Source organism: Bubalus bubalis, chromosome 20, assembly GCF_019923935.1.
Source record: "Bubalus bubalis isolate 160015118507 breed Murrah chromosome 20, NDDB_SH_1, whole genome shotgun sequence".
Classification (NCBI taxonomy): domain Eukaryota; kingdom Metazoa; phylum Chordata; class Mammalia; order Artiodactyla; family Bovidae; genus Bubalus; species Bubalus bubalis.
In genome coordinates this window covers 12,085,294-12,111,539 of record NC_059176.1, presented here as the reverse complement: position 1 = coordinate 12,111,539, position 26,246 = coordinate 12,085,294, and the positions used below count along the sequence as shown (strand labels likewise).

The following is a 26,246-nucleotide window of genomic DNA, read 5'->3' as shown; positions in this document are numbered from 1 at the left end:
TAGATATACAGATGTGGTGTTAAGTATATTCACATTGTTGTATAGCCAATCTTTATATTTTCATCTTGCAAAACAGAAACTCTGTACCCATCAAACAATAATGCTCATTCCTCCCTCCCCTTAACTCTGGAGAATACCATTTTGCTTTCTGTTTCTATGACTTTGACTCCTATAGATACCTGATATAAGTGGAATCATACAATATTTATCCTTTTATGACCAGCTTATGTCACTTAGCTTAATGTCTTTGTGCTCAAGTGCTCGGTTGCATCCCACTCTATGTGATCCCATGGACTGTAGCCCGTCAGGCTCCTCTATCCATGGGATTTCCCAGGCAAGAATACTGGAGTGGGTTGGCATTTCCTACTCCAGGGGAATCTTCCCAACCTATGTATCAAATCCGCATCTCTTGTGTCTCCTGCATTGGCAGGTGGATTCTTTACCACTAGTGCCACCTGGGAAGCCTGGCATATTGTCCTCAAGGTCCATTCATATTGTATCGTGTGTCAGAATTTCTTTCCTTTATAAGAGTGAATAATATTCCATTGTATATATTTGCTACATTTTGTCTCTTTGTTCATCTGTTGATGAACACTTGGGTTGCTATACCTAGGTCTCTTTAACTCGCATGTTATAGAAATGTCTTGCTCTGAAAAATTTGACTTCCCCTAGCCACCAGTATTTGTATCCAAATATGTTGATGTGAGGGCTTCCCAGGTGGTGCAGTGGTAAAGAATTTTTCTGTCAATGCAGGAGACACAAGAAATGCAGGATCAACTGCTGAATTGACAAGATCCCCTGGAGTAGGAAATGGCAACCCATTCCAGTATTCTTGCCTGGGAAATCCCATGGACAGAGAGAGGAGCCTGGCTGGCTACAGTCCATGGGGTCACAGAGAATCAGACACGACTGAGCACACACACACATATTGACATGAACCCCATATTATTCTCTGCTAATTAAGTACTGTTAGTGAACAAAATGAGCATGGGTTGGAATTACTAGGTAATTGAGACAATCACAGGAATTAAAGCAGAGGTGAGAAAGCTAGCCTAGGAAGTTTAACAATGTTTTTAAGATTTTTTTTTCCATATGTATTTTAAGCTAATGAAAATGTTTCAGAAAATAGCTGATCTAAATGTCCTTGAACCATTATGCCAATAACCGTTATGGAGGCAGTGCCTTTGCTCCCCCGGGGTTCAGCACAGGGCCTGGGACCAGCAGGTGCTCACCTATCTTTGCTGAACTAAGAGGGACTTCACATCCCTGAAGGGCTGCTCATCCGGCTGCTTGTGTTTGTTTCAGGAGCCCACAGACAGCCTTGAAGATAGCCTCCTTTCCTCCAGACCAGAGTTTATTATAGGCCCTGAAGGTGAGGAGGAGGAGAATCCAGCGAACAAGTGTGAGGAGAACCCTGGCAACCGCCCTGAGCCCATGGAACATGCTGGTAGGTGGACTGTGGCTTACTGGGAATAGTGGGCACATCCCACCCAGTCAGCACTAACATTCAGGACCTGGGTTGCTTAGACTACTCTAGACTTGGGCAAGTTCAGACTGGTGCACATGAACCGTTTCTCTCAAGATTATGAAGTGAACAGATCCAGGGCATGCTTCTAGTAGAGCAGAAGTCCCTGAGCATGTTCCTGGCAATAGGAGCTTGTGAGGGACAAAAACCCACCCTGTCAGTGAAGGCAGCATCTCCACACTGAATCGTGTTCAGTGAATCGTGTTCTCTATGGAGAAGTAGCTGTGAACTAAGGTTGAAGGGCCAAACTCCGGGAGACAGTGAAGGACAGGGAAGCCTGGCGTGCTGCAGTCCGTGGGGTCACAGTCAGACACGACTGAGCGACTAAACAACAGCAACCAAGTGGAGGGGGCCAACGCTCTTGAGAGCTACTCAGGTCATTTGGCCAAAGCACGGTGCTTTTGGATAGAGGTGGCCAAAGCTGCGCCCCAGGGCTTTGGCTAGGACCTTGGATGGGCTCATCGTGAGCAGCTATACAAGTCATACTCTAAGGCTACTTGGTTGGCTCTGCTCAGAGCTGGGAAGAGAGATGCCCTCATTCTAGTTTGCTTAAAGGCTCTGTGTAGGCTAATTGGGAGCAGCAAGATGGCAGGAACAGGCCCCCATGAAATCATCTCCAGCTCTTCAAACTCTGAAGGGGTTTCAGGAATTTAGGGTGTGACCTCATGTCTCTCTGGCAAAGCCTGGTTTCTGGATCTGCACTGTGGCACTCTCTGAATTTGTATCTTCCTGCTTCCACAATCCAGAACTGTAGGTATAACGGGCCCCTGGGGGACCTGCTCCCCAGAACCAAAGTTTGGGAAGCATGGGCTTTCCATCACCCCTTCAGTGAGCAGCAAACATTAAATAACTATTTTGGGGGCTCCTTTTCAGCTCATGGTGCATCTGATCAGACCAGGGTAACTACATCGTTAGTACAGACTGCTTGGTTGGAACTCACTGCTTCAGCAGGAACTGTATAAATAGTTGAGGGTGAATATATTGACTTCCCGGGTGGCTAAAGTGGTAGAGAATCCGCCTGCCAATGCATGAGACGTGGGCTTGATCCCTGGGTCGGAAAGATACCCTGGAGGATGAAATGGTAACCCACCCCAGTATTCTTGCTTGGAGAATCCCAGGAACAGAGGAGCCTGGCAGGCTACAGTCCATGGGGTTGCAAAGAGTCAGACACGACTGGCACACACACAAACAAAATGTTGACTCACACTATTTAGAACCATTGACACTTAGATAAGGGAACACCTGAGGTCACCTACTTCACTGGTTCTCAGCGTGTACTAGAGGTTGTAAATTTCTGTGTTTTCTTTTGACCATCCTTAATTGGGTGGCAGTTGGTGAGAAGATGTGGGCAAAGGATGAGAAGACCCAGGCTCCCACCCTGCTTCAGCCAGGGTGCTCTGTCTTGTGCTATTTCATATGTTGGAGTTCTAAGTAAGATTCTGTTTCAACAAAGGATTTCATGGAAAGAGATTTGAAACCTGCCGATCTAGGTCAGCCTTCACACTTTGTGGATGAGGAAAGTACATCCAGGATGGTTGAGCATCTTGCTCGTGGTCATGTAGCTCGTGTTGTTCACTCCTGATTTATACTTTATGCTCAACCTGATTCCAAAATGTAATGGAGCATCAGGGTCATCTGAGGAGTTGAAACACAGACAGTGAAATGAGCTCCACCTACTCACCCTTGATTCTGGGTATACCTGGGGTGGGAGACTGGAAATTGGTAACCCAAACATTGTGCAACTAGTTAGTGTCAGGGATGAGACTAGAACCTGCGTCTCTGGGTTTATTTAGATTTACTAATTAGTTGCCAAGGCTGAGGCCCAAGCCATGTTTCTATCAGGAATTAATGCCTAAGGAAAGCATGGATTTCACTTATTATTTTTTTTCTCTGAAAGCCACATGGCAGATTTAGTCTTTTTTTTTTAAATTAATTTATTTATTTTAATTGGAGGGTAATTACTTTAAATATTGTGGTGGTTTTTGCCATACATCAACATGAATCAGCCATGGGTATCCATGTGTCCCACCATCCTGAACCCTGCTCCCATAACCCTCCCTACGCCATCCCTCTGGGTGTCCCAGAGCATCAGCTTTGAGTGCTCTGCTTTATGCATCAAACTTGTACTGGTCATCTATTTTACATATGGTAATATTCATGTTTCAGTGCTATTCTCTCATATAGTCCCACCCTTGCCTTCTTCCACATAGGCTAAAAGTCTGTTCTTTACATCTGTATCTCTTGTACTGGGTTGCCTATAGGGTCGTCGTTACCATCTTTCTAAATTCCATGTATGTGCATTAATATGCTGTATTGATGTTTCTCTTTCTGACTTATTTCACTCTGTATAATAGGCTCCAGTTTCATCCACCTCATTAGAACTAACTCACATGTGTTCTTTTTTAAAATAGCTGAGTAATATTCCATTGTGTATATGTACCACAACTTCCTTATCCATTTGTCTGCTGATGGACATCTAGGTTGCTTCCATGTCCTAACTGTTGTAAACAGTCCTGTGATGAACACTGGGGTACATGTGTCTCTTTCAATTCTGGTTTCCTTGGTGTGTATGCCCAGCAGTGGGATTCCTAGGTAGTATGGGCAGTTCTATTTCTACTTCCAGTTTTTAAAAGAATCTCCACACTGTTCTCCATAGTGGCTGTACTAGTTTGCATTCCCACCAACAGTGGAAGAAGGTTCCTTTTTCTCCACACCCTCTCCAGCATTTATTGTTTATAGACTTTGTGATGGCAGCCATTTTGACCGGCATGAGATGGTACCTCATTGTGATTTTGATTTGCATTTCTCTGATAATGAGTGATGTTGAGCATCTTTTCATGTGTTTGTTAGCCATTTGTATGTCTTCTTTGGAGAAATGTCTGTTTAGTTCTTTGGCCCATTTTTTGATTGGGTTGTTTGTTTTTCTACAGTTGAGCTGCAGGAGCTGCTTATATATTTTGGAGATTAATTCTTTGTCAGTTGCTTCATTTGCTATTATGTTCTCCCATTCTGAAGGCTGCCTTTTCACCTTGCTTATAGTTTCCTTCATTGTACAAAAGCTTTTAAGTTTAATTAGGTCCCATTTGTTTATTTTTGTCTTTATTTCCATTACTCTGGGAAGTAAGTCATAGAGGAATCTTGCTGTGATTTATGTCAGAGTATTCTGCCTATGTTTTCCTCTAAGAGTGTTATAGTTTCTGGTCTTACATTTAGATCTTCAATCCATTTTGAGTTTATTTTTGTGTGTGGTGTTAGATAGTGTTCTAGTTTCATTCTTTTACAGGTGGTTGACCAGTTTTCCCAGCACCACTTGCTAAAGATACTGTCTTTTCTTCATTGTATATTTTTGCCTCCTTTGTCAAAGATAAGGTGTCCATAGGTGTGTGGATTTATCTCTGAGCTTTCTGTTTTGTTCCATTGATCTATATTTCTGTCTTTGTGCCAGTACCACACTGTCTTGATGACTGTAGCTTTGTAGTACAGTCTTAAGTCTGGAAGGTTGATGGATTTCACTTATGATCTAATAACCTGTACTCTTTCTGTGTAAATAGATTTTTTTTTACCCAACATAGTACACAAATCAATTAATTGCCATTTGAATAATGGTTAAAATCAAGCAAATGATTTTTATAAATTATACTTCCCTTGTGCTTAATTGTTTGTAAGCTCCACTTACCTAAATATTTGCTCTATTCATCTCCCCCAAACACTACTTCAGGCTCTGGTCACAGTTTCTGGTCTGTTTTTCCTCTCTTACTCTCTGCTGTTTGCAGGACATAGTTATAACTTGTCTCCTCAGGGAAGAGGAATTGTTTCCCAAGACCAGCCTTCCCTGCTGCCGAGCACCCTGGTCCTGCTTCTGCTTTGTGGGTCTTCAGGCGGGGTTCTTGAGCTCTTCTGTCAGAGATTAGTGGAACGCTCTATTGATATATGTTCAGTGGTTTCCTCGTCTTTCTAGAATATTTCCTGTTTCCTATTTTGTGGCTTGGCACCTATTTCTTACAGTAGTCAGATATGTCCTCCATTAAAAATACTAAAAAAAAATTTTTATGCTAGACAAAGATGGTTTGACTCCCAGTGGCTATCCTAGGAATTGCCAAAACTTATAATAGTGATTTGAAAACATTTTACACTAGTTTCTACATTTGAGAATTAACTTGTGAATTCTTTTCTCTAGCATGCCTCACTTACAATATACCTTCCTCAAGCCACCCCCCTAGCCCCAACTATAGAGGCAAAGGTCTTTTTAGAGATCTTCACAAGAAGATAAAACCATGAATCAGATCAGATCAGATCAGATCAGTCGCTCAGTCATGTCCGACTCTTTGCAACCCCATGAATCGCAGCATGCCAGGCCTCCCTGTCCCTCACCAACTCCCGGAGTTCACTCAGACTCACTCCATCGAGTCAGTGATGCCATCCAGCCATCTCATTCTCTGTCGTCCCCTTCTCCTCCTGCCCCCAATCCCTCCCAGCATCAGAGTCTTTTCCAATGAGTCAACTCTTCGCATGAGGTGGCCAAAGTACTGGAGTTTCAGCTTTAGCATCATTCCTTCCAAAGAAATCCCAGGGCTGATCTCCTTCAGAATGGACTGGTTGGATCTCCTTGCAGTCCAAGGGACTCTCAAGAGTCTTCTCCAAGACCACAGTTCAAAAGCATCAATTTTCGGCACTCAGCCTTCTTCACAGTCCAACTCTCACATCCATACATGACCACTGGAAAAACCATAGCCTTGACTAGACGGACCTTTTTTGGCAAAGTAATGTCTCTGCTTTTGAATATGCTATCTAGGTTGGTCATAACTTTCCTTCCAAGGAGTAAGCGTCTTTTAATTTCATGGCTGCAGTCATCATCTGTAGTGATTTTGGAGCCCAGAAAAATAAAGTCTGACACTGTTTCCACTGTTTCCCCATCTATTTCCCATGAAGGGATGGGACCGGATGCCATGATCTTTGTTTTCTGAACGTTGAGCTTTAAGCCAACTTTTTCACTCTCCACTTTCACTTTCATCAAGAGGCTTTTGAGTTCCTCTTCACTTTCTGCCATAAGGGTGGTGTCATCTGCATATCTGAGGTTATTGATATTTCTCCCGGCAATCTTGATTCCAGCTTGTGCTTCTTCCAGTCCAGCGTTTCTCATGATGTACTCTGCATATAAGTTAAATAAGCAGGGTGACAATATACAGTCTTGACATACTCCTTTTCCTATTTGGAACCAGTCTGTTGTTCCATGTCCAGTTCTAACTGTTGCTTCCTGACCTGCATACAAATTTCTCAAGAGGCAGATCAGGTGGTCTGGTATTCCCATCTCTTTCAGAATTTTCCACAGTTTATTGTGATCCACACAGTCAAAGGCTTTGGCATAGTCAATAAAGCAGAAATAGATGTTTTTCTGGAACTCTCTTGCTTTTTCTAGGATCCAGCGGATGTTGGCAATTTGATCTCTGGTTCCTCTGCTTTTTCTAAAACCAGCTTGAACATCAGGAAGTTCATGGTTCACATATTGCTGAAGACTGGCTTGGAGAATTTTGAGCATTACTTTACTAGCGTGTGAGATGAGTGCAATTGTGCGGTGGTTTGAGCATTCTTTGGCATTGCCTTTCTTTGGGATTGGAATGAAAACTGACCTTTTCCAGTCCTGTGGCCACTGCTGAGTTTTCCAAATTTGCTGGCATATTGAGTGCAGCACTTTCACAGCATCATCTTTCAGGATTTGCAATAGCTCAACTGGAATTCCATCACCTCCACTAGCTTTGTTCGTAGTGATGCTTTCTAAGGCCCTCTTGACTTCACATTCCAGGACGTCTGGCTCTAGGTCAGTGATCACACCATCGTGATTATCTGGGTCGTGAAGATCTTTTTTGTACAGTTCTTCTGTGTATTCTTGCCATCTCATAGTTCTCACTTAAATATTCTCTAGTCTTTAAAAGTATCCTTTTTCTTTTTTTTTTTGCAGGAGTAAGTCCGGTGCATGTGTGAAAAGGATACATTTGAATCCTGGGGTAAATCCTTAGGTGTTAATACAACTTGCATATGTCTCTTTGAAAGTGAAAAAGAAAGTAAAAGTGTTAGTTGCTCAGTCGCTCAGTCATGTCTGACTGTTTCTGACCCCAAGGACTGTGTAGCCCATCAGGTCCTCTGTCCATGAAATTCTGCAGGAAGAATTCTGGAATGGGTAGCCATTCCCTTCTCCAGGGGATCTTCCTGACCCAGGAATCAAACCCTGCCTGCACTGCAAGCAGATTCTTTACCATCTGAGCTACCAGGGAAGCCCACATCTCTCTAATACCTGCATTCCCCAGTGGCTCAGATGGTAAAGAATCTGCCTTCAATGCAGGAGACCCAGGTTTGATCCCTGGGTTAGGAAGATCCCCTGGAGAAGGAAATGGGAATCCACTCCAGAATTCTTGCCTGGGAAGTTCCATGGAGGGGAGCCTGGCGGGCTACAGTCCATGGGGTTGTAAAGAGTCAGACATGACTGAACGATTAATATTTTAACACTATACTATCTCCCTTTCAAATAGGAAGGCAAACCTAGCCAAGCCCTAGGCCCCTCCAGGTATCAGTGGAACTAGGTGCTCACAGGAGCATAGGGCTGGGCTGGGGTTGCTTCAGGGAATGAAAGATATCTGAATACACAGTGGAAGTTGGAAGCTAAGGATCCTAAATCTAGCTTTCCTGCACTTGCATTATGGAAAGTATATATGCTTACTTGGAGAGCAAAGAAACACTTTACATGAATATTTTTAATATATTCTATATTTACTTCTCTTCATTTTATGGTCTTGATAATTCATGAATGATGGGGAAAAGAGTTGTGCTAACTTGTGTGTAATTATTTCTTCCTAGCAATAAAGAATGATACTGAAAGAAAGTTTTGCTACCAGCAGCTTCCAGTAACATTGAGACTAATATACACCATTTTCCAGGTATATTTTTTGAGATGTTTGAATATTTTATTTGGTAGCATTGCCATTTGCGATAACTCGGTAAACATGTGATTCTTTGCGTAGGAAATGGCTAAGTTTGAAGAGCCAGACATTCTTTTTAACATGCTCAATTGCCTGAAGATCCTCTGTCTACATGGAGAGTGTTTGTACATTGCTAGAAAAGATCATCCTCAATTTTTAGCCTATATTCAGGATCATATGCTGATTGCAAGGTATGTCTTCCTAATAGTGTTTTTGTCTGTTTCTATTTTAGATTTCATCTGTGAAAATCAGTGTTAGAATAAGATTTATCAATTCATTGGATTATTTCTCTTAGTCAGGACAGACTAATTTGCCTATAGGAACTACTTACATTTCTTTTATATAGTCTAATTTTTTAAGTATATCAACATGAGGAATAGTAATTTGCTAGATACTGTAGAAGTAGAAAAGGCAAAATAAGGATTATTTTATGCCTTTTAATTGTTAGATGACTTAAGAATACAGTGTATGCTAGAAAAATATCAATTGGTATAAGTTAATAGATACCAAGTACAACTGAGTAAGACTCAACATCTTACTTGAAGTAGTACTGCTAATAAGCATCTAAATCTCTCCATATATTGTCTGAAAAGTTATTTTTTAGAGATTGCTGAAGCATTTTGAGAAAAATAATAAAATATTTTCCTAGATTTACTAATTATTTTCTTCCTGACAACCTTAAAATAACTGTTACAGTGTTCTTGGAAATAAGTCAAAAAAATATAATTCTCATTTAATATGTAAACAAATGAGATAATTAAAAAACAAAAGTGTGGTTCAGGTTAACTTGGCTTCCCAGGTGGCTCAGTGGTAAAGAATCCACCTGCCAGTGCAGGAGACGCAGGTTGGATCCCTGGATCGAGAAGATCCCCTGGAGAAGGAAATGGCAGCCTACTCTAGTATTTCTGCCTGGAGAATCTCATGGGCAGAAGAGCCTGGAGGGCTACAGTCCAGAGGGTCACAGAGAGTTGGACACGACTTAAGTGACTTAGAATGGAAAGCGAGGCTGGAGGTTGGGACGCAAGAGTGAAAGGCCTTTGAGAATAGAGGCTTTGTTGTTGTTTGAAGTCATGTCTGACTCTTTTGTGACTGCATGGACTGTAGCCTGCCAGGCTCCTTTGCCTATGGAATTTTCCAGGCGAGAATACTCAAGTGGGTTGCCATTTCCTTCTGCAGGGGATCTTCTTGCATTGTGTCTCCTGCACTGGTAGCTGGATTCTTTACCACTGATCCACCAGGGAAGCCCAATGTTTACATTTGTTGATCTAATTATAATAATATAGACATGTCACGGTGGCTCAAAGAATCTGCCTGTAGTGTGGGAGACCGTGTTCAATCCCTGAGTTGGGAAGAAGGGAATGGCAACCCACTCCAGTATTCTTGCCTGGTGAATCCCCATGGACTGAGGAGCCTGGCAGGGGGTTGCAAAGAGTCGGACATGACTGAGTGACTACGCTACTACTACTTACTTAACGGTGTTTGGAGATCTATGGAAGATTTTGAAACAATGAACAGGATCAGAATTGTACTTTCATAGCATGAGTATGAACAAAAGGGGCTTCCCTGGTAGCTCAGCTCATAAAGAATCCACCTGTAATGCAGGAGACCCTGGTTTGACATCTGGGTCAGGAAGATCCCCCGGAGAAGGGACAGGCTATTCTTGGGCTTCCCTGGTGGCTCAGACGGTAAAGAATCCACCTGCAATGCAGGAGACCTGGGTTCGATCTCTGGGTTGCGATGATCCCCTGGAGGAGGGCATGGCAACCCACTCCAGTATTCTTGCCTGGAGAATCCCATGGACAGAGGAGCCTGGTGGGCTACAGTCCATGGGGTCACAAAGAGTCAGATGTGACTGAGTGACAAAGCACAGCACAGCACATGAAGAAAAGAGATCACTGGGGACCATCCGCATTTGAGGGTGTGCAAAGAGCTTGCAAAGGCTTTGGGAATGTTAAGATATAATACAGAACTTCCTTCTGAAAAGTTTGTTCAAAAACGAGGTAATGATCAGACACTTAGAGGGGAAAAGAAGTGGATGTCAAGTGTGTTTTGAATAAAGAAGTTTGGAACATTTATGGTCCATAGAAAGGAGTAGAGGAAAGGGAGTAGTTGGTGGAGCCAAGTCCTGGAAGGCAGGCACGTGAGATCAAGAACAAGGGTGGGGAGAAAGAGGAGGAATGCCTTTTCCTTTGAAAGGAGATGCATTTGTAGGAAAAGGAAAAGTGTCAAGGGGATCATAACAAGTAACTAGAACCTTAAGAATAGTACATGCTGATGTCTTCCTCTGAGAAGGAGGAGGTGATAAAGATTGAGTTGGGAGCTTGAAGAATATGGAAAAAAGTGTGGAACAGGTTACATGAGGGAAGCAGTAAGGCATCAGCAAGAAATCATCAAAGAAGCACTAGCCTTGGGGCCTTGCCGAGGTGAGCTGGCACCTAACTGTGATGGGCCAGGCATGTAGGAATTTGTGGATTTTTTTCACCAGTACTCTGGGGCCTGGAAGTAGATAAAAGTAGGCAATGGGTTTATTCAGGAGTGGGGATTAGTGCTTTGATTATGGTGGAAGGTCAGAGGAATGAGGAATTCCAGAGGATCAAAATGGTTGACTCTGGGATCCCGTCTAAAACTGGAGGCAAGCGAAGCCAAAAGAGGTTTGACATTTGGGGGAAGAGTATAGAAAAGAGGGAAAAATAGCCTAAGTCAGGATCAGAGGTGGGAACTGAATGTTCTCAGCCTTCCTGAGGGGAGGTCAGTGACTCACCCAATAGAGTAAGATAAAGGCCACTGTGACTGAGGAAGAGGTGGACCTGTGAGACCATGGCTGGATTCACTAGAGACATTGGCAGAGGCTTGGATGAGGAGAAAGTCTAGCAGGGACCACATTCAGCAGGGAAGGGAGAGGGGACAGGGCCCTGTAAGTAGATGGAATGGGTTTCAATAGAAAGAGGTTGGTAAGAGAAGGCCTGGAGGAAGCCATGGGAACCAAGGATTGTGTGGAGCTAGTGAAGACTAGGGTGAAGACTCATAGAGAGGTTAAGGGGAAATTGTGTTACCAGCAAGATGTCAGGTTTCGGCTGAGGTGGAGGGGGAGATATACTGGTTTCCTAGGCTGCCCTAAGAAATGACTACAAACTGAGTGGCAAAAAAGTTTATGGTCTTGCTTGGAAGTCAAATGTCATTTTGATTCTGGTATTAACTTTAGAGCCAAAGAGGAAACAAAACAGAATAAACCAAAGTGAAAACAAACAAAAGTCATACTTTAGATAACTGAATAAAAAATTTGAAAATATTATTACTAAAAATATGCATTCAGAATTATTCTGGCATGTATTGTTAGGGACTTTGCTTTAACTTACTAAGGTGTGTTTTTGAGCAGTATTGGTCTGATTTTAGGAATGGCAAGTATTCCTAAGATGTTACCAGGGATGCCTCCCCCTTTCTGTTTGTTTTCCCTCTCTCTTCCCCCACCCCTCTCTCCCTCCCTGCACATTGCTTAGCCTCGTTCCCTCTGTGCTGGCTTTCAGCAGGCTGCCCTGTGAGGTGGGACAGGGTGGCCAGCAGCTCTAGAGCCACATCTCACTTCATTCTTGAGATTTCAGAGTACATACCAAAGCCTGGAAAAGGATGCCAGCATTCCCGTGCTTGGTCACATGCCCACCCCTGGACTAATGACTCTATTCATTACATTGAGGTATTCTGATCAGTCTGGGCTTTGTGTTCACTCTTGGGATAGAGAAGATGGGGGAACTTGATTAATAACCTGCCGGCTGGTGCAGAGGCTGTTCTTAATAGGAAGAGAGTTGTCTGCTAGGATAAGAATAAAAGGATGCTAGGCAAACAAAACCAATAAAATTCTCCAGATGTTCACTATAAGAGCATTTTCAAAAATCACTTATCACCTCATCATCTTAGCATAGCTGATATCAGTTATTATTTAACAGTTATTGTCCATTTATGTACCTGGATTTATAATATACAGTTTAAAACTTTATGTTAACATGCAATGTTAACTGGTAGTGTTTTTCTGTGTTCTTATATAAAAGTAATTTCTTTAAAAAAAATTAACATAGGAAAGGGCTTCCCTGGCAGTTCAGTGATTAAGGCTCCACCGAATGCAGGGGTTGAAGGTTCGATCCCTGGTTGGGGAACTAAGGTCCTACATGTTACAGAATGCAGCCAAACATTTAAAAAGAATTAACATAGAAAAAGAGCATAGAAAAAGAGTGTATCAGAGCATCCCTACCAGCCATCTGTTAACGACACTTCCCATAAATTAAGATAATAAGATTTATTTCTAGAAAGTTTGTTGTAACTGTAACCACTTTGCTTTTTCTTGATTCCCCAGCCTGTGGAGAGTCGTCAAATCTGAATTCTCCCAGCTGTCTTCGTTGGCAGTTCCTCTCCTTCTTCACGCTTTGTCACTTCCTCATGGTGCTGACATCTTTTGGACAATCATAAACGGCAATTTCAACAGCAAAGACTGGAAGATGAGGTTTGAAGCAGGTACCTCTGTATTAGCTTAAAAATTCTCTCTGGTTCACCAGGTAAACCAGATGTCCAGTCATGATATCTCTTTCTGGCCCTTCCTTTTCCTCCCTTCTTTTTAGAAGGTGTTGTCCTGCTTGCTAATGTTCTTTGTTGGCTCTATTTAATTGAGCTTCCTTGATAACAGAATTTTTCAGGATGGTCCTTAGGTAGGTTGACCCTGTCTAGGTTTGTCTAAGATAGTCCCAGTGTATGCCTGTTGTCCAGAAGTGCTTATTAATTGTACCCCTGTTTACTCTCAAAGGGGTCCTGGTGTGAATGGTAGTCAGCCTAATAGGTTACTTGCAATGGAATACCTGGAAATGTTCGCTTAAAATGCAGATTACTGGGCCTCATTCTAGACCTACTGAATCAGAATTTTAGGAGGTGAGGCCAGAAATCTATATTTCTAACAAGTTCTTTCCAGGTAATTCAGTGAAGTTTGAGAAGCTCTGCTGTTGTACTCTTGCCATTGAAACATCAGGGACCAAGTCTGCAGGGGTGCTTGTAATTCCTAGTGCTTAGAATGGCAGGCTCCTAGAGGAACAGGGTATGGAACGAACCTGGGTGCGTCTTAGTCTTATATCTGCTGGCCTCACTGTCACTCTAATCTGCTGGTACTCCCACTCTCAAGGGGTAGCAAGCAGGGTTGGCACACCACAGTGTGCCTGATCAGAATGGTTTGGTATATTTTCAGTTCAGTTCAGTTCAGTCGCTCAGTCATGTCTGACTCTTTGCGACCCCATGAATCACAGCACGCCAGGCCTCCCTGTCCATCACCACCTCCTGGAGTTCACTCAGACTCACGTCCATCGAGTCAGTGATGCCATCCAGCCATCTCATTCTCTGTCGTCCCCTTCTCCTCCTGCCCCCAATTCCTCCCAGCATCAGAGTCTTTTCCAATGAGTCAACTCTTCGCATGAGGTGGCCAAAGTACTGGAGTTTCAGCTTTAGTATCATTCCTTCCAAAGAAATCCCAGGGCTGATCTCCTTCAGAATGGACTGGTTGGATCTCCTTGCAGTCCAAGGGACTCTCAAGAGTCTTCTCCAATACCACAGTTCAAAAGCATCAATTCTTTGGCACTCAGCTTTCTTCACAGTCCAACTCTCACATCCATACATGACCACTGGAAAAACCATAGCCTTGACTAGATGGACCTTTGTTGGCAAAGTAATGTCTCTGCTTTTGAATATGCTATCTAGGTTGGTCATAACTTTTCTTCCAAGGAGTAAGCGTCTTTTAATTTCATGGCTGCAGTCACCATCTGCAGTATATTTTAGTGTCTCAGAAATTTTGCAGAGAAATGGAAGTTCCATCAGGTGAGTTAATTACTATACCTTGAGTTTAGTTCCCTAACATCTGATCACCTCAAGGAGTTCTTGCTTTTAATGTCCCATGAATCCCAGGGCTGGCTTATTTATGTGACAGCACATGATGTTGTATGAAATTAGAGTAAAACTTTCTAGCAAAAGACTACAGGGTATTGACAACATTTTATAGACATTTGAATACAAACAAAGCAGATAAATATCTGATTATATTGCTTTTCTACTCAAAAAATTTTAATAGGTCTTTAGATGCCTAGAGAATAAATTTCAGAGTCCTTAAACAGACATTCAAAGATTCCCATGGTCTAACTGCAAGTGTTTGCAGCCTTATTTCTCGCTTTTCTTTCTACATATACCATTGCTATTTCTCCATTGCTTTTTGCTTTTCTTCATCCATGTGTTGACCATTCTGTGCTCTCCATCTGAAGTCCTCTTCCATTCAAGTTCAGTTCAGTTCAGTCACTCAGTTGAGTCTGACTCTTTGTGACCTGATGGACTGCAGCATGCCAGGCTTCTCTGTGCATTGCCAATTCCTGAAGCTTGCTCAAACTTGTGTCCATCGAGTCGGTGATGCCATCCAACCATCTATCTCGTCCTCTGTCATCCTCTTTTCTTCCTGCCTTCAATCTTTCCCAACATCAGGGTCTTTTCTAATGAATCTTTCTTCCATTCCAGGTCCCATTCAAATGCCACCTCCATTTCATGAGTCTTCAAATGCCCCCATTGAGTTTCACTTTCTCTATTCGTTCAGTGGAAAGTCATTTCTTTATCCTCTAATCTCCCATAGCATTTTATTTCTACCTCGTTAATGGCAGTTCCAGCCTTTTACATTACATTTCTATTATAATTGTACTTGTGTTATCTCTTTTAGTTGACTTGACTTTGAAGTCAAGATCTGAGAATCATTCACATAATTAGTCTACTTGAGAAACCATAACAGAATACCATAGACTGGGTGGCTTAAACAACAGAAATTTATTTCTCATCATTCTGGAGGCTGGGAAGTTCAAGATCAAGGCTCCAGATTATTGGGTTCCTTTGTGAGGGTTCTGTTCTTCTCTTGTAGATGACTGCCTTCTTGTTATATCTTTACATAGTGGAGAGAGAGAGAACTCTGGTCTCCCTTCTTTTTATTATAAGTTCACCAATCCCATAAAGGGAGCCTACCCTCATGATGTCATCTAAACCTAATTACCTCCCAAGGTCCCACCTCCAAATGCCATTACATTGGGAATTAAGACTCCAACATATCAATTTTTGGAGGGGACACAAACATTCAGTCCGAAACAGTTCATTTTCCCATTTACTTCCATCTCCCCCAACTACTTAGAATGATCTCTTTTGTCTTAGAATGAGCTCTTCAGTTGCTCAGTTATGTCTGACTCTTTGCAACCCCATGGACTGCAGTACGCCAGGCTTCCCTGTCCATCACCAACTCCCAGAGCCTACTCAAACTCATGTCCATTAAGTCGGTGATGCCATCCAACCATCTCATCCTCTGTCATCCCCTTCTCCTCCTGCCTTCAAGCTTTCCCAGTATTAGAGTCTTTTCTAATGAGTTGGCTCTTTGCATCAGTTGGCCAAAGTATTGGAGCTTCAGCTTCAGCATCAGTCCTTCCAATGAATATTCAAGACTGATTTCCTTTAGGATGGACTGGTTTGTTCTCCTTGCAGTCCAAGGGACTCTCAAGAGTTTTCTCCAACACCACAATTCAAAAGCATCAATTCTTTGGCGCTCAGCCTTCTTTATGGTCCAACTCTCACATCTGTACATGATTACTGGAAAAACCATAGCTTTGGCTATGTGGACCTTTGTCCACAAAGTAATGTCTCTGCTTTTTATATATAAAATATTTATAGGTATATTTTATATAACAAATGTAGAATGATCTTAGTTTTATATATACATATATATATATAAAATAAATGAATTTATGAATTTATTGAATAAGTACTATATGTACTAGGTACTATGGGAGTAACAAAAATAGTATGTGAACATATTCCTGCTCTTAAGAGGCTCCTAATTTAATTGATGTGACGGAATATAAACATGTAAGAGGTTAAGAAACTATAAAGGTACAAATATAATTCAAGATCACAACAAGAAATATGTCATATAGCTATATGTGAACACACAAATGCCATAGGTAAGTGAGTTGTAATTTTGCAGGTGTTCATGGGATGCAAAGGACATTCTAGAAAGTCAGAGTGACTTTACAGAACAGTAGAATTTCAGCAGCAAACTCTTTAAGGATGATAGAGTGTCAAAAAGTGGAAAAGAATAGAAGGAATATTCTCTTTAGGCTGCTGGAACAGCTTAAATAAAGACCTGAAATGTCTTTGCATGGAACTATATTGCTTTACTAGCTACTATAACTTTTATAAAGCTATGTTTAAAGAGTGGCTGGAATAATTCAACATAGATTTGCAAAATAATTAGAACGCTATCAAGTAAGGGTGCATCTATTTCATGGAAGAAATATGTGGCTTCTGTAGCCCCAGGAAGTGGTTGTCATATCACTTCATGACATGCTAAGAACCTAGAGCTAGCCTTGGCGGGCACGTCCCGCCTCCCTGTGTGGTCTGCAGAGCCTCTGTAGAACATGCCTACAGAATCTCTGTAGAATGGACAAGGAAATGAACATAGAGGCATTTTGAAGAGTTTGAAATATGATTGGAAGTTCAACAAAAGTAGAGAGCATTAAAGAAAAAACACCCAGAACTAAATCAAGGCTGCCTGGCAGAAAACTACTGCACTGAGTAGAAATACTCTCTGCCACACAGATAAAACAGAACACTCAAGAAGGGTGGCATTGAAATTTCCTCTTGGTGTTTAAGATCCGTGTGAGGGCACCCTGAACTAACTTTATCCTCTGTGGATTCATTTCTCAGACTGTCTAAATAAATGTCATTTTTTGTTGTTGTGTGCCTTTGATATTGCAGTGGAAAAAGTGGCTGTAATTTGTAGATTTCTGGATATTCACTCAGTGACCAAAAACCACCTACTGAAATACTCCCTGGCACACGCCTTCTGCTGCTTCCTGACAGCTGTGGAGGACGTCAACCCAGCTGTGGCTACGAGGGCCGGTCTCCTGCTTGACACCATAAAGAGGCCAGCACTGCAGGTGATGTTCCTGCCCTGTGATGGGCATTGTCTGCTCCACATATGGCACTCTGCTCTTCTGTACCAACTCACTGAGTCATTTGTCACATAACACACACAAAATGCCGCTGCTGCTGCTAACACCAGAAATTTTTTTTTCTGCTCAGAGAAGGACTTTGAGAGATATTTACTCATTGGTGACAACTTTACTTCTCAATTTAATATCAATACAACTTCATAATAACTACTTTATTCCATCCTTGTATAGCACATTATCCTTTCTTAAGTGATATCCTGCATTTTTCCCTTTGATTCTTATAAACCCCTGTGATAACTGAAAGATAGACTAGTCATTATCATGGCCATTGAATCCAGGGAATGAACCTGAGGTCACTGTCCTGGGTCATAACTGTAGACTTCTTGATTGTCATGAGGCTTTGCAACTTAACATTTCACATTTTGTGTGCTAACATTCTGTGCACTGTATATTTTTCCACATTCTGTAGTATTAAAAGTTTCAGTGCTATTTTCCTGCATGTCCCTCTCCAAATTCTCAAAGAACATGTGTCTAAGGAAGTCTTTACTAATCTCAGCTTCCAGTTTTGACACTGGAAATTTTTTAATTGGGAACAACATCCTAGAACCACAACATATTAACAGACCTCTTGTTTTCTTTGTTGATTCTTTCTTTTCAGTTTTTGTCCCCATGCTGCTATCATTTCTGCCAGATGCAGTATTGTATAATTTTTTGTATGTGGCAGACTTTTAAGCTAGGTTGGTTTATTTTCTACCATTCAACTGACTCCAGAGTGGGAAGAAGTGAAAAGTGAAAGTGTTAGTCGCTCAGTCATGTCTGACTTTTTGTAACCCCATGAACTGCAGATTGCTAGGCTCCTCTGTCCATGGGATTTTCCAGACAAGAATACTGGAGTGGGTTGCCATTTCCTTCTCCAGGGGTCTTCCTGGTCCAGGGATCAAACCCAGGTGTCCTGCATTGCAGGGAGACTCTTTACCACCTGAACTGCCTGGGAAGCCCCAGGGTGGGAAGTTCTTGTCATTAAAGCTAGATGCTAAGAGAAATCAGATGAACGATAATATAGATCAGAGCAAAATAAGAGAAGGTAAATATGCTGCTGAAACAAAATGCCACAAATTAACGTCAGAAAGACATGAAATGTGAAACTTGGAGAGAATTGTTTATCCTGTTTGGTACCTTTATTTTATACTTGAAGAAATGAAGTCTCAGAGAGATAATGTGGCTTTTCAAAGAACACAGAGTGAATTCAGGGGAGAACCAAGTTTAGACCCTCCAAAGTCCTGTTCTGCTGTTTTTCCACATTAGCATATTGTTATTATTAAAAGTAACAATAATGGGAAGAACCAGAATTTGTGAAACATGTATTGTATTTCCAGGGCAATGTATTATAAGTGTTCCATCATGTATTACCTCATTTAATCCTCACAATAACCTCTTGTGTGTTCCAAATTTACAGATAGAGAAGTTGAGAGTTAGAAAGGTTAAGTAACTTTTTCAGAGTTACATGGCTAGTAAGTGGAAGTGCATCTTCTTTTTGGTAGGAAAAAAAAGTGTGGGAGAGCAGTTTCTCCTAATCATTGAATATTCCTTAAATTTTGACTTAGTAATTTGAGCTACATGTATATTAATTTTTCCTGATACATTGTATAATAACCACTTAATCCATATATCCTCAAACCAATTTTTTTTTAATGCCTGTAGTGTCTACTAAGAGAATCATACTTCCAAAACTACATTTTAGAATACACATAGACAGTAGACGGTGAAAGTCGTTTATTGTATTGAGTATTCGGAGTAAGTGGTCATTATACAATGTATCAGAAAAATCAGTAATATACATGTAGCTCAGATTTCTGAGTCAAAATTCAAGAGATATTCAATGATTAGATGAAACTTCTCTTCCACATTTTTCCCCTACCAAAAACCCAATCCAAGAAGATTTCAACTGAATCATTCTCCATTATAAGTGTGTATTGAGGAGGCTGCCTTATTTCACTTTGCTTAGTGTATGTACATCTGACGTTTTTTTAACCTTTCTCCAGGGTCTGTGTCTTTGTCTTGACTTCCAGTTTGATACTGTGGTTAAAGATCGACCCACAATATTGAGCAAGCTTTTACTCTTACATTTTCTCAAGCAAGATATTCCTGCTTTGAGTTGGGAGTTCTTTGTCAACAGATTTGAAACGCTTTCTTTGGAAGCTCAGCTACATTTGGATTGTAACAAAGAATTTCCTTTTCCTACAAGTAAGCAAAACAAAGAACTTGCTTTAAAAGTCAGTTCCTATTCCTGTGCTTCCTGGATAAGCTGGATTCTCTGCATGTAGTTTCATTTCCCATTATGGAAACTACCTTGACTTCATGTACTCAGTTCATCAAATGTTTATCGAATATCTACTGTTGTAGTCTGCAGGTTAACTATTTTCTGGCACTTCAACATCAAAATTCTCATTTATTTGAGGACCAATGAAAACCATTTGTGACTCTGTGTCCCTTAAATATTATTCAATCATCTGTTTATGTTTGTGAGCAACTTCATGAGATTTATTTGTACTTTGTAAATTTACACTTCCTTGCTTAGTAATTAGTTACCTGCAGCTCTAAATAGATGGAGGAAAGTCTTTGGTCACTCGACTATTTATCCAGTGATAACAAAATTAGATAATTTAACCTTACAATTTAAACAGAAAAATGATAAGTGATAGTTGAAACAGGTAATAGTTACATTTTTTTAAATATAAATCTTATAGAGGGAGACAGATGAATGAGAAGTGTATCCATGGAAATGATTTTTAATATTGAAAATATACAGGAATGGATTGTTTCAGAATAGTTGTATATAACTTAGCTAGTTAAGGAAAATGATCGCCTCTAATTCCTTTTGCAAAGCTATCACTGCTGTGAGGACCAATGTCGCTAACCTCAGTGATGCCGCGTTGTGGAAGATCAAGAGGGCTCGTTTTGCAAGGAACCGCCAGAAAAGTGTGCGTTCCCTCCGAGACAGCGTGAAAGGACCCGCGGAATCCAAGAGGGCGCTCTCCCTCCCCGAGACCCTAACCTCCAAAATCCGTTGAGTATCTTCTTTCATCCTCCCTTTAAATCTGTTTGATGTCTTTCTGAGGCTGACCTGTCTTGTTGAATGTTCAGAGAGTAATGTACTTAGCAAACTGAGCTCCTTCAGTTGCATTGACCTTCACGTTCCCTAGAGGGTCCCCCCAGGTGTATCAGTGCCCTGGATGGCTTTTCCTGGCTGCTGGTGAAGCAAAGCCCTGATCCAGCAGTGGATTGTTTTGAGACGTAGAAGGCAGCAAATCCACTGATGCATGGCAGGAAATGCAGAAGAAGCATTTGTTCCTGAGTCCTAGAATATGAAGGTTTCCACCACTAGTATGGTAACCTAAGAGCTTCCTGGATGAAACTCTGACAAGACCCAGGGCAACTAAGAGGGGAAGAGTGGAAATTTGGAATGCATGACAAAGGCAGCCAGCAGACTCCCAGAAAACCAATAACAATGGTGTTTTCAAAAAAAGAAAAAATCAGGCTGAGAAGTTGAATTTCTGCCCAACTTCACTAGATAATTTATAAATAAAAATAAACATCATTGCCATCTAAAAAAAAAAAAGCCATATATTATTGTTTTCCAAAGGTCTTCCTTTATATAGCAGTTTTAAAGAAGACAAAAAATTATCAAATAACTAGATCGACTGTAACAATTAGCAATGGCTCATGAATGACAAATAATTAAAAATCATAACTGTCATCATATTAGTGAATGAGTGCATTAAATGTAACATTTATGAAATGATTTAATTTTTAAATAACTGTCGTTAAGTTAATAGCACCATAAAACATATTTTTTTATCCTGTCAGAAGCTGAAATGTTTGCTTTTTCATTGGCATTTCTTAGAAGACAGCTTTATGTGACATAACCATTTTAAATCATAAATATGATTTTATTTTGTTTATTGCATTTTCTCTATTTTATGACAAGCTATGGAAATGTGGTATTTTGAACTTTGGAAGAGTCATTGAAAGCCCTTTAAGCAATCAATAACTCAGCTTTTCAGGGAGCAAAGATAATAAGAGATGGCCATTTAAGAATAACCTCTAGCAGTATCAGGACCAGGTGAAACTGCATCAGATCCTAGAAAGCAGTACTTAAATAAATTACAATTTCTATATGAATTTCCCAGCTCTTTTATTTAACTAATCAATTTGGGACCTAAAGTTTCTTTCTTGATATTTCTTGTTCATTGATTCACATGACGATTTTTGAAGGATAAGAATTGAAGTCACATTGAAGGATGTTCTTTAGATTCAAAGAAAACCACAAAACTTTTAGGACGTAAACCTCTTGTCTGTGATGTTAATTACAAATAAGAAAGCACAACTTGCTCCTGCTATCCAATGCAGTTAGTGCTGAGTATGTTTTCTAGGCTCAAGTTGTTTTTAATGCTTATTTAAATAGAGTTGTTGTTGATTTTTAAGCTGTGAGGTTGACCAGGCATGAGCAGTCTGCTCCAGCTCTCGGTGGGACACCCGAACAGACGCCAGGTGGGTACTTCTGACGTTGAAGGGCCGTATGCAAGTATCTATCACAGGTGGACAAGGTAAAAAATGAGGTGTCTCTAACTGGACCTGATCGATGTAATTATGATTGGAAAGCTCCAAGGGTTTCACCTCAGATGCTCAAGTGTGTGAGTCCCTGACATGGCAATTCTTTCAATTTTCAAATTGGCAGATGACTTTTAATCCTGTTAACTTATGGTCCAGTAAGAAGCATCCTGTTACCCAAGGGGTGTGCACTTTTTCCCCCGAGAGCCAGTATGAATAGAATGATGCATAGCACTTATATTTGTATGTGTTTTTACACATAGAAATATTACTTTCATATATATCGGCTCTAGGAAAAACATTTCATTTACATTTTAAAAGGTTATACATTTAAGCCACCATCATTCACTCATCCCCTTAGCCATTTCTGATTCTTTGCAACTCTCACATGCATTTCTATCTCTCAGAGAAAGGAGGATTTCAATTCTTTAGAGGATCATATTCAGCTTGGTAGAGGGTAACTAACTATCCTTTGACATTTTGATAGATAGTTTATCATAAAGTATCTTTAGGGTTGAAGGGATGCTGGCAAAGCTACTACAGACCGAATGTTATCTACACACTTAATGCTGTGCTTGTTGGGAAAATTGTGGAGATTCTGAGTACCTGCCTGTTTGTCCAAAACAAACCTGGTTAACTGCCACCTATGTATCATGCTATATAATGTCTGGTTTTTCATCTAAGAATAGTTTTAAAATAAACTTTTCAGAATGGTACCGATACTCTCAGAAGGAAAATTTCAAGTAAGAAGACATTCAAGAATGTGTTCTAAAGGGACTTCCCTGGTGATCTAGTGGTTAAGAAACCACCTGCCAGTGCAGGGGACATGGGTTTGATCTCTGGTCTGGAGAGATCCCACATGTGGCGGGGTAGCTCAGCCTGCGTGCTGCAGCTCCTGAAGCCCGTGCATTCTAGAGCCGGGGCTAACGCAGCACGAGGAGCCACCATGACGAGAAGCCTGCCCGTCACAGTGAAGAGTGGCCCCCGCTCACTGCAACTAGAGAAAGCCCTTGCCTAGCAATGAAGACCCATTGCAGCCAGAAAATAAATAAATAAATTTATTAAAAAAATAATCTGCTAGAAAGAGAACCAGTGAGGGGTGGGAGAGGAGGAGAAGAGAGAGAGCCCCTAATATTAGGAATGCAAATGGCAGATGTTCGTCAAAGTGTATTTTCTCTTTTAAAACTCATGAGATAAAAGGGACAGCAGACACATCTCAGACTCCCTCTACTTTGTTTTTTTGTTTTGTTTTGGGCTGTGGTGGGTCTTCATTGCAGTGCATGGGCTGTTCGTTGTGGAGCATGGGCTTTAGAGCGCACAGGCTCTTTAGCTGAGGTGCTCTGGCTCAATTGTCCCATATCATGTGGGATCTTTCTTCCCTGACCATGGATCGAACCCTCATCCCCTGCATTGGAAGGCAAATTCTTAATCACTGGACCACCAGGGAAGTCCCCTTCTCTCTACTTTGTTTTGAGCACCACTCAGGCCTCAACTGTGCTGAGGTTTTTGGTTTTTTTTTAATTTAAAGAATAAAAATAAGAATTTCTGACCCTGTGTGTCATTAAAAATATGAAAATCACTCATTTCCTCTTCAGTTAAGTCTTTTTGAGATTGGTTCTTATGGAATTTCATAAATTATCTTTATCTCACCATATCTTTTCATCTTAAGGCTTAGTTGAAAAGCTAGTCTTTATTATTACCCATTTAAACAATCCTATCTGGAGAAGGAAATGGCAACCCACTCCAGTGTTCTTGCCTAGAGAATCCCATGGACAGAGGAGCCTGGGGGCTGCTGTCCATAGGGTCGCACAGAGTCAGACACGACTGAAGCGACTTAGCATGCATGCATGCAAACAATCCTATCATAGGAGTCCTCTCACATGTCTTTGGAAAAGCATATACATATGTATCTTGAAGTTAAGCTTTTAGGTGTCTAATTGTCCCACCATAAGTGATCAGATGGAAAAAGGGCAGATGACAGCATTGTTTAAATTAAATGAAAAGCTGAGGCTTCTAGAGAGGTGACACCACCATAAGCAAAACTTGCTTAGATTTGGAAACAGATGGCTCAGCTTTTAAGGCAATTTGAAACTAGTTTTTCATTTTTGCATTATTATTTACTGAACACTGAGTGTTTTACCCTGGAAGCAAAAACACGCCAGGATAATCATAAGATTGTACAGGGTGGTTTAAGATAGTAATTAAATAGAAACCAAAGACCTTGCTGTTTAAGGAACATACTTTTGTTTGGAACAAGTAATGAGCGCCTCTGTGCAAGACCTCTTATTGATTAGGCCCGAAATAAGGCAGATGTCCTTCGATTATGCAGCAAGACTTAATTTTAGTTGATGTTTAGGTCGAAACTTTTGGCACTGGATATACAGTTTATGACTCTCTAATCTTAGCCTTTATATATTGTCCAGAGCAAATTTTGCAACAGAAACATGCTTTTAAAGAGGGGAAACTATGCAAGGCTACCAAAGAGTTGTATTATTCTGTTGACTTTTTTTATGAGTTAATAATTTTTTTTTATTTTATTTTTAATTGGAGGATAATTGCTTTACAAATTTGTATTGTTTTTTGCTGTACAGTAACATGAGTCAGTCATAAGTATATATATATTTATCTCAAAGACCTCTGTGCATATAAGTAAAATTCATAGACTGTCATAGCTGAAACATTAGAGATATGTTAACATTCTCATTTTCCAGAAGAGGAAACTGAGGCTTCCAGAAAGGAACAAGTTTCACAAACTTGTTGATGACAGATCTGGATCTCAAGCCTGCATGTCTTGATCTGTCTTGCAAGACACGTATGGTAGTGCTAGCAGGAAGGAGCTCAGCACCTTCATTTAATCCTAACTGATGAAATACACAATTTCACCTGCTAATCCGAAGTTGGTATAATTACAAATTATATATAAGCTGTTTTTTCACTGATGCTTTGAGAATCGGGAATTCTTTGTTTTTGGTGATTCAGAACACCTTTTGAATAGTAATTGAATATAATGCAGCAGTTACATAATTGGACAATACTGAAATGGTATCAACCCCATGGGAAACTTAATTATATCTTGTTCTCATCCCCTGGAATGAGTAATTAAATAATAGTAGGTATATAATGTTAATAATAAAAACAGCAAGAACGTTTATATATGTAGCGTACCTCTTTATAAAGACTGTTTTTAATGCAAATTATCTAATTTCAATTTCACAACAATTCTGCATATGCATTAAGTATTTTTTCCACTTTATATACAGACAGGAAAACTGAGGTCTTGAAGGGCTAAGTAATTCTGCTTGCCTAATTTGCTCAAGGTCACATGTAACTAATTAGTTAGAGACTTGAGTCCAGGAGACTTGATCTGCTTTTCTTTCCACTAAAGCTACCTCTCAATGAGTTCGTCTACGGGTATTCCTGTCTTAGGGGACGCGAGGACACCAGTCTTGTCAGGGAGCTGACCTGGGCATTCAAGCCCGCTACAGTGTGATGTAAGCCCATGGGTTTCCAGACCAAAGGATCTTCCTGAAGAAGATTCACAAATCGGTCTGAAGAGCCAATCTAATCCCTAAAGGGACATGGATACTTGCAATTCTACTCCAACCTAAAGAGAAATCTTAAGATCTCTTGGTCTGAATTTATATCAACAAGAGAATGTACTTAATACTGGGTATCATAAGTAAAGCTCTCTTGCATTCCTGCCTCCCTTTTAGTGTTCAGCCTAGAATTCCAACTAACTTCTCTTGAGGCTCTTTCTTTTTTTTCTAGAGGTGGTTAATAGTTCATGTTTTCACTAACTTGCAAAATTGGGATCTTCTCGACCCAGGGATCAAACCCAGGTCTCTTGCATTAGAATGTAATTGCTTATATAGGAATGCCCTTGTCTGAAATGATAGTTTTGGAAATGAGAGTTTCTATTGAACAAAGCATTACTGGGCACTTGCGGTACTAGGAGGAATGTAGAGCTACATCAGAAATTTTTATACTGTCCACTTGCTTATAGTCAAGAGAGATGAAGTGTGACCATAAGTGAACTCTCAGCTCCAGGGACAGTGATAGTCCTACAGGTTCATTCATGTCAACTGCGGTGGGAGGAGAGCTGGACGCAACAGGGAAGGTCTCGTGGGCAGGTGACTTCTCAGT

General features: G+C 40.8%; 1 protein-coding gene across 2 annotated transcripts in view; it reads left to right on the top strand.

The window, feature by feature from the left end:
* The window catches only part of UNC79 (unc-79 homolog, NALCN channel complex subunit), a 282,068-nt gene that overhangs the window by 155,602 nt on the left and 100,220 nt on the right, over positions 1–26,246 (top strand). For both annotated transcript variants that reach the window (XM_044932849.2, XM_044932848.2), the window contains exons 20-27: positions 1,306–1,447; positions 8,375–8,454; positions 8,539–8,687; positions 12,842–12,999; positions 17,296–17,477; positions 19,535–19,736; positions 20,379–20,558; positions 21,978–22,043. In XM_044932849.2, the coding sequence (XP_044788784.1) occupies positions 1,306–1,447; positions 8,375–8,454; positions 8,539–8,687; positions 12,842–12,999; positions 17,296–17,477; positions 19,535–19,736; positions 20,379–20,558; positions 21,978–22,043 (1,159 nt within the window). The remainder of the gene's footprint in view (positions 1–1,305; positions 1,448–8,374; positions 8,455–8,538; positions 8,688–12,841; positions 13,000–17,295; positions 17,478–19,534; positions 19,737–20,378; positions 20,559–21,977; positions 22,044–26,246) is intronic.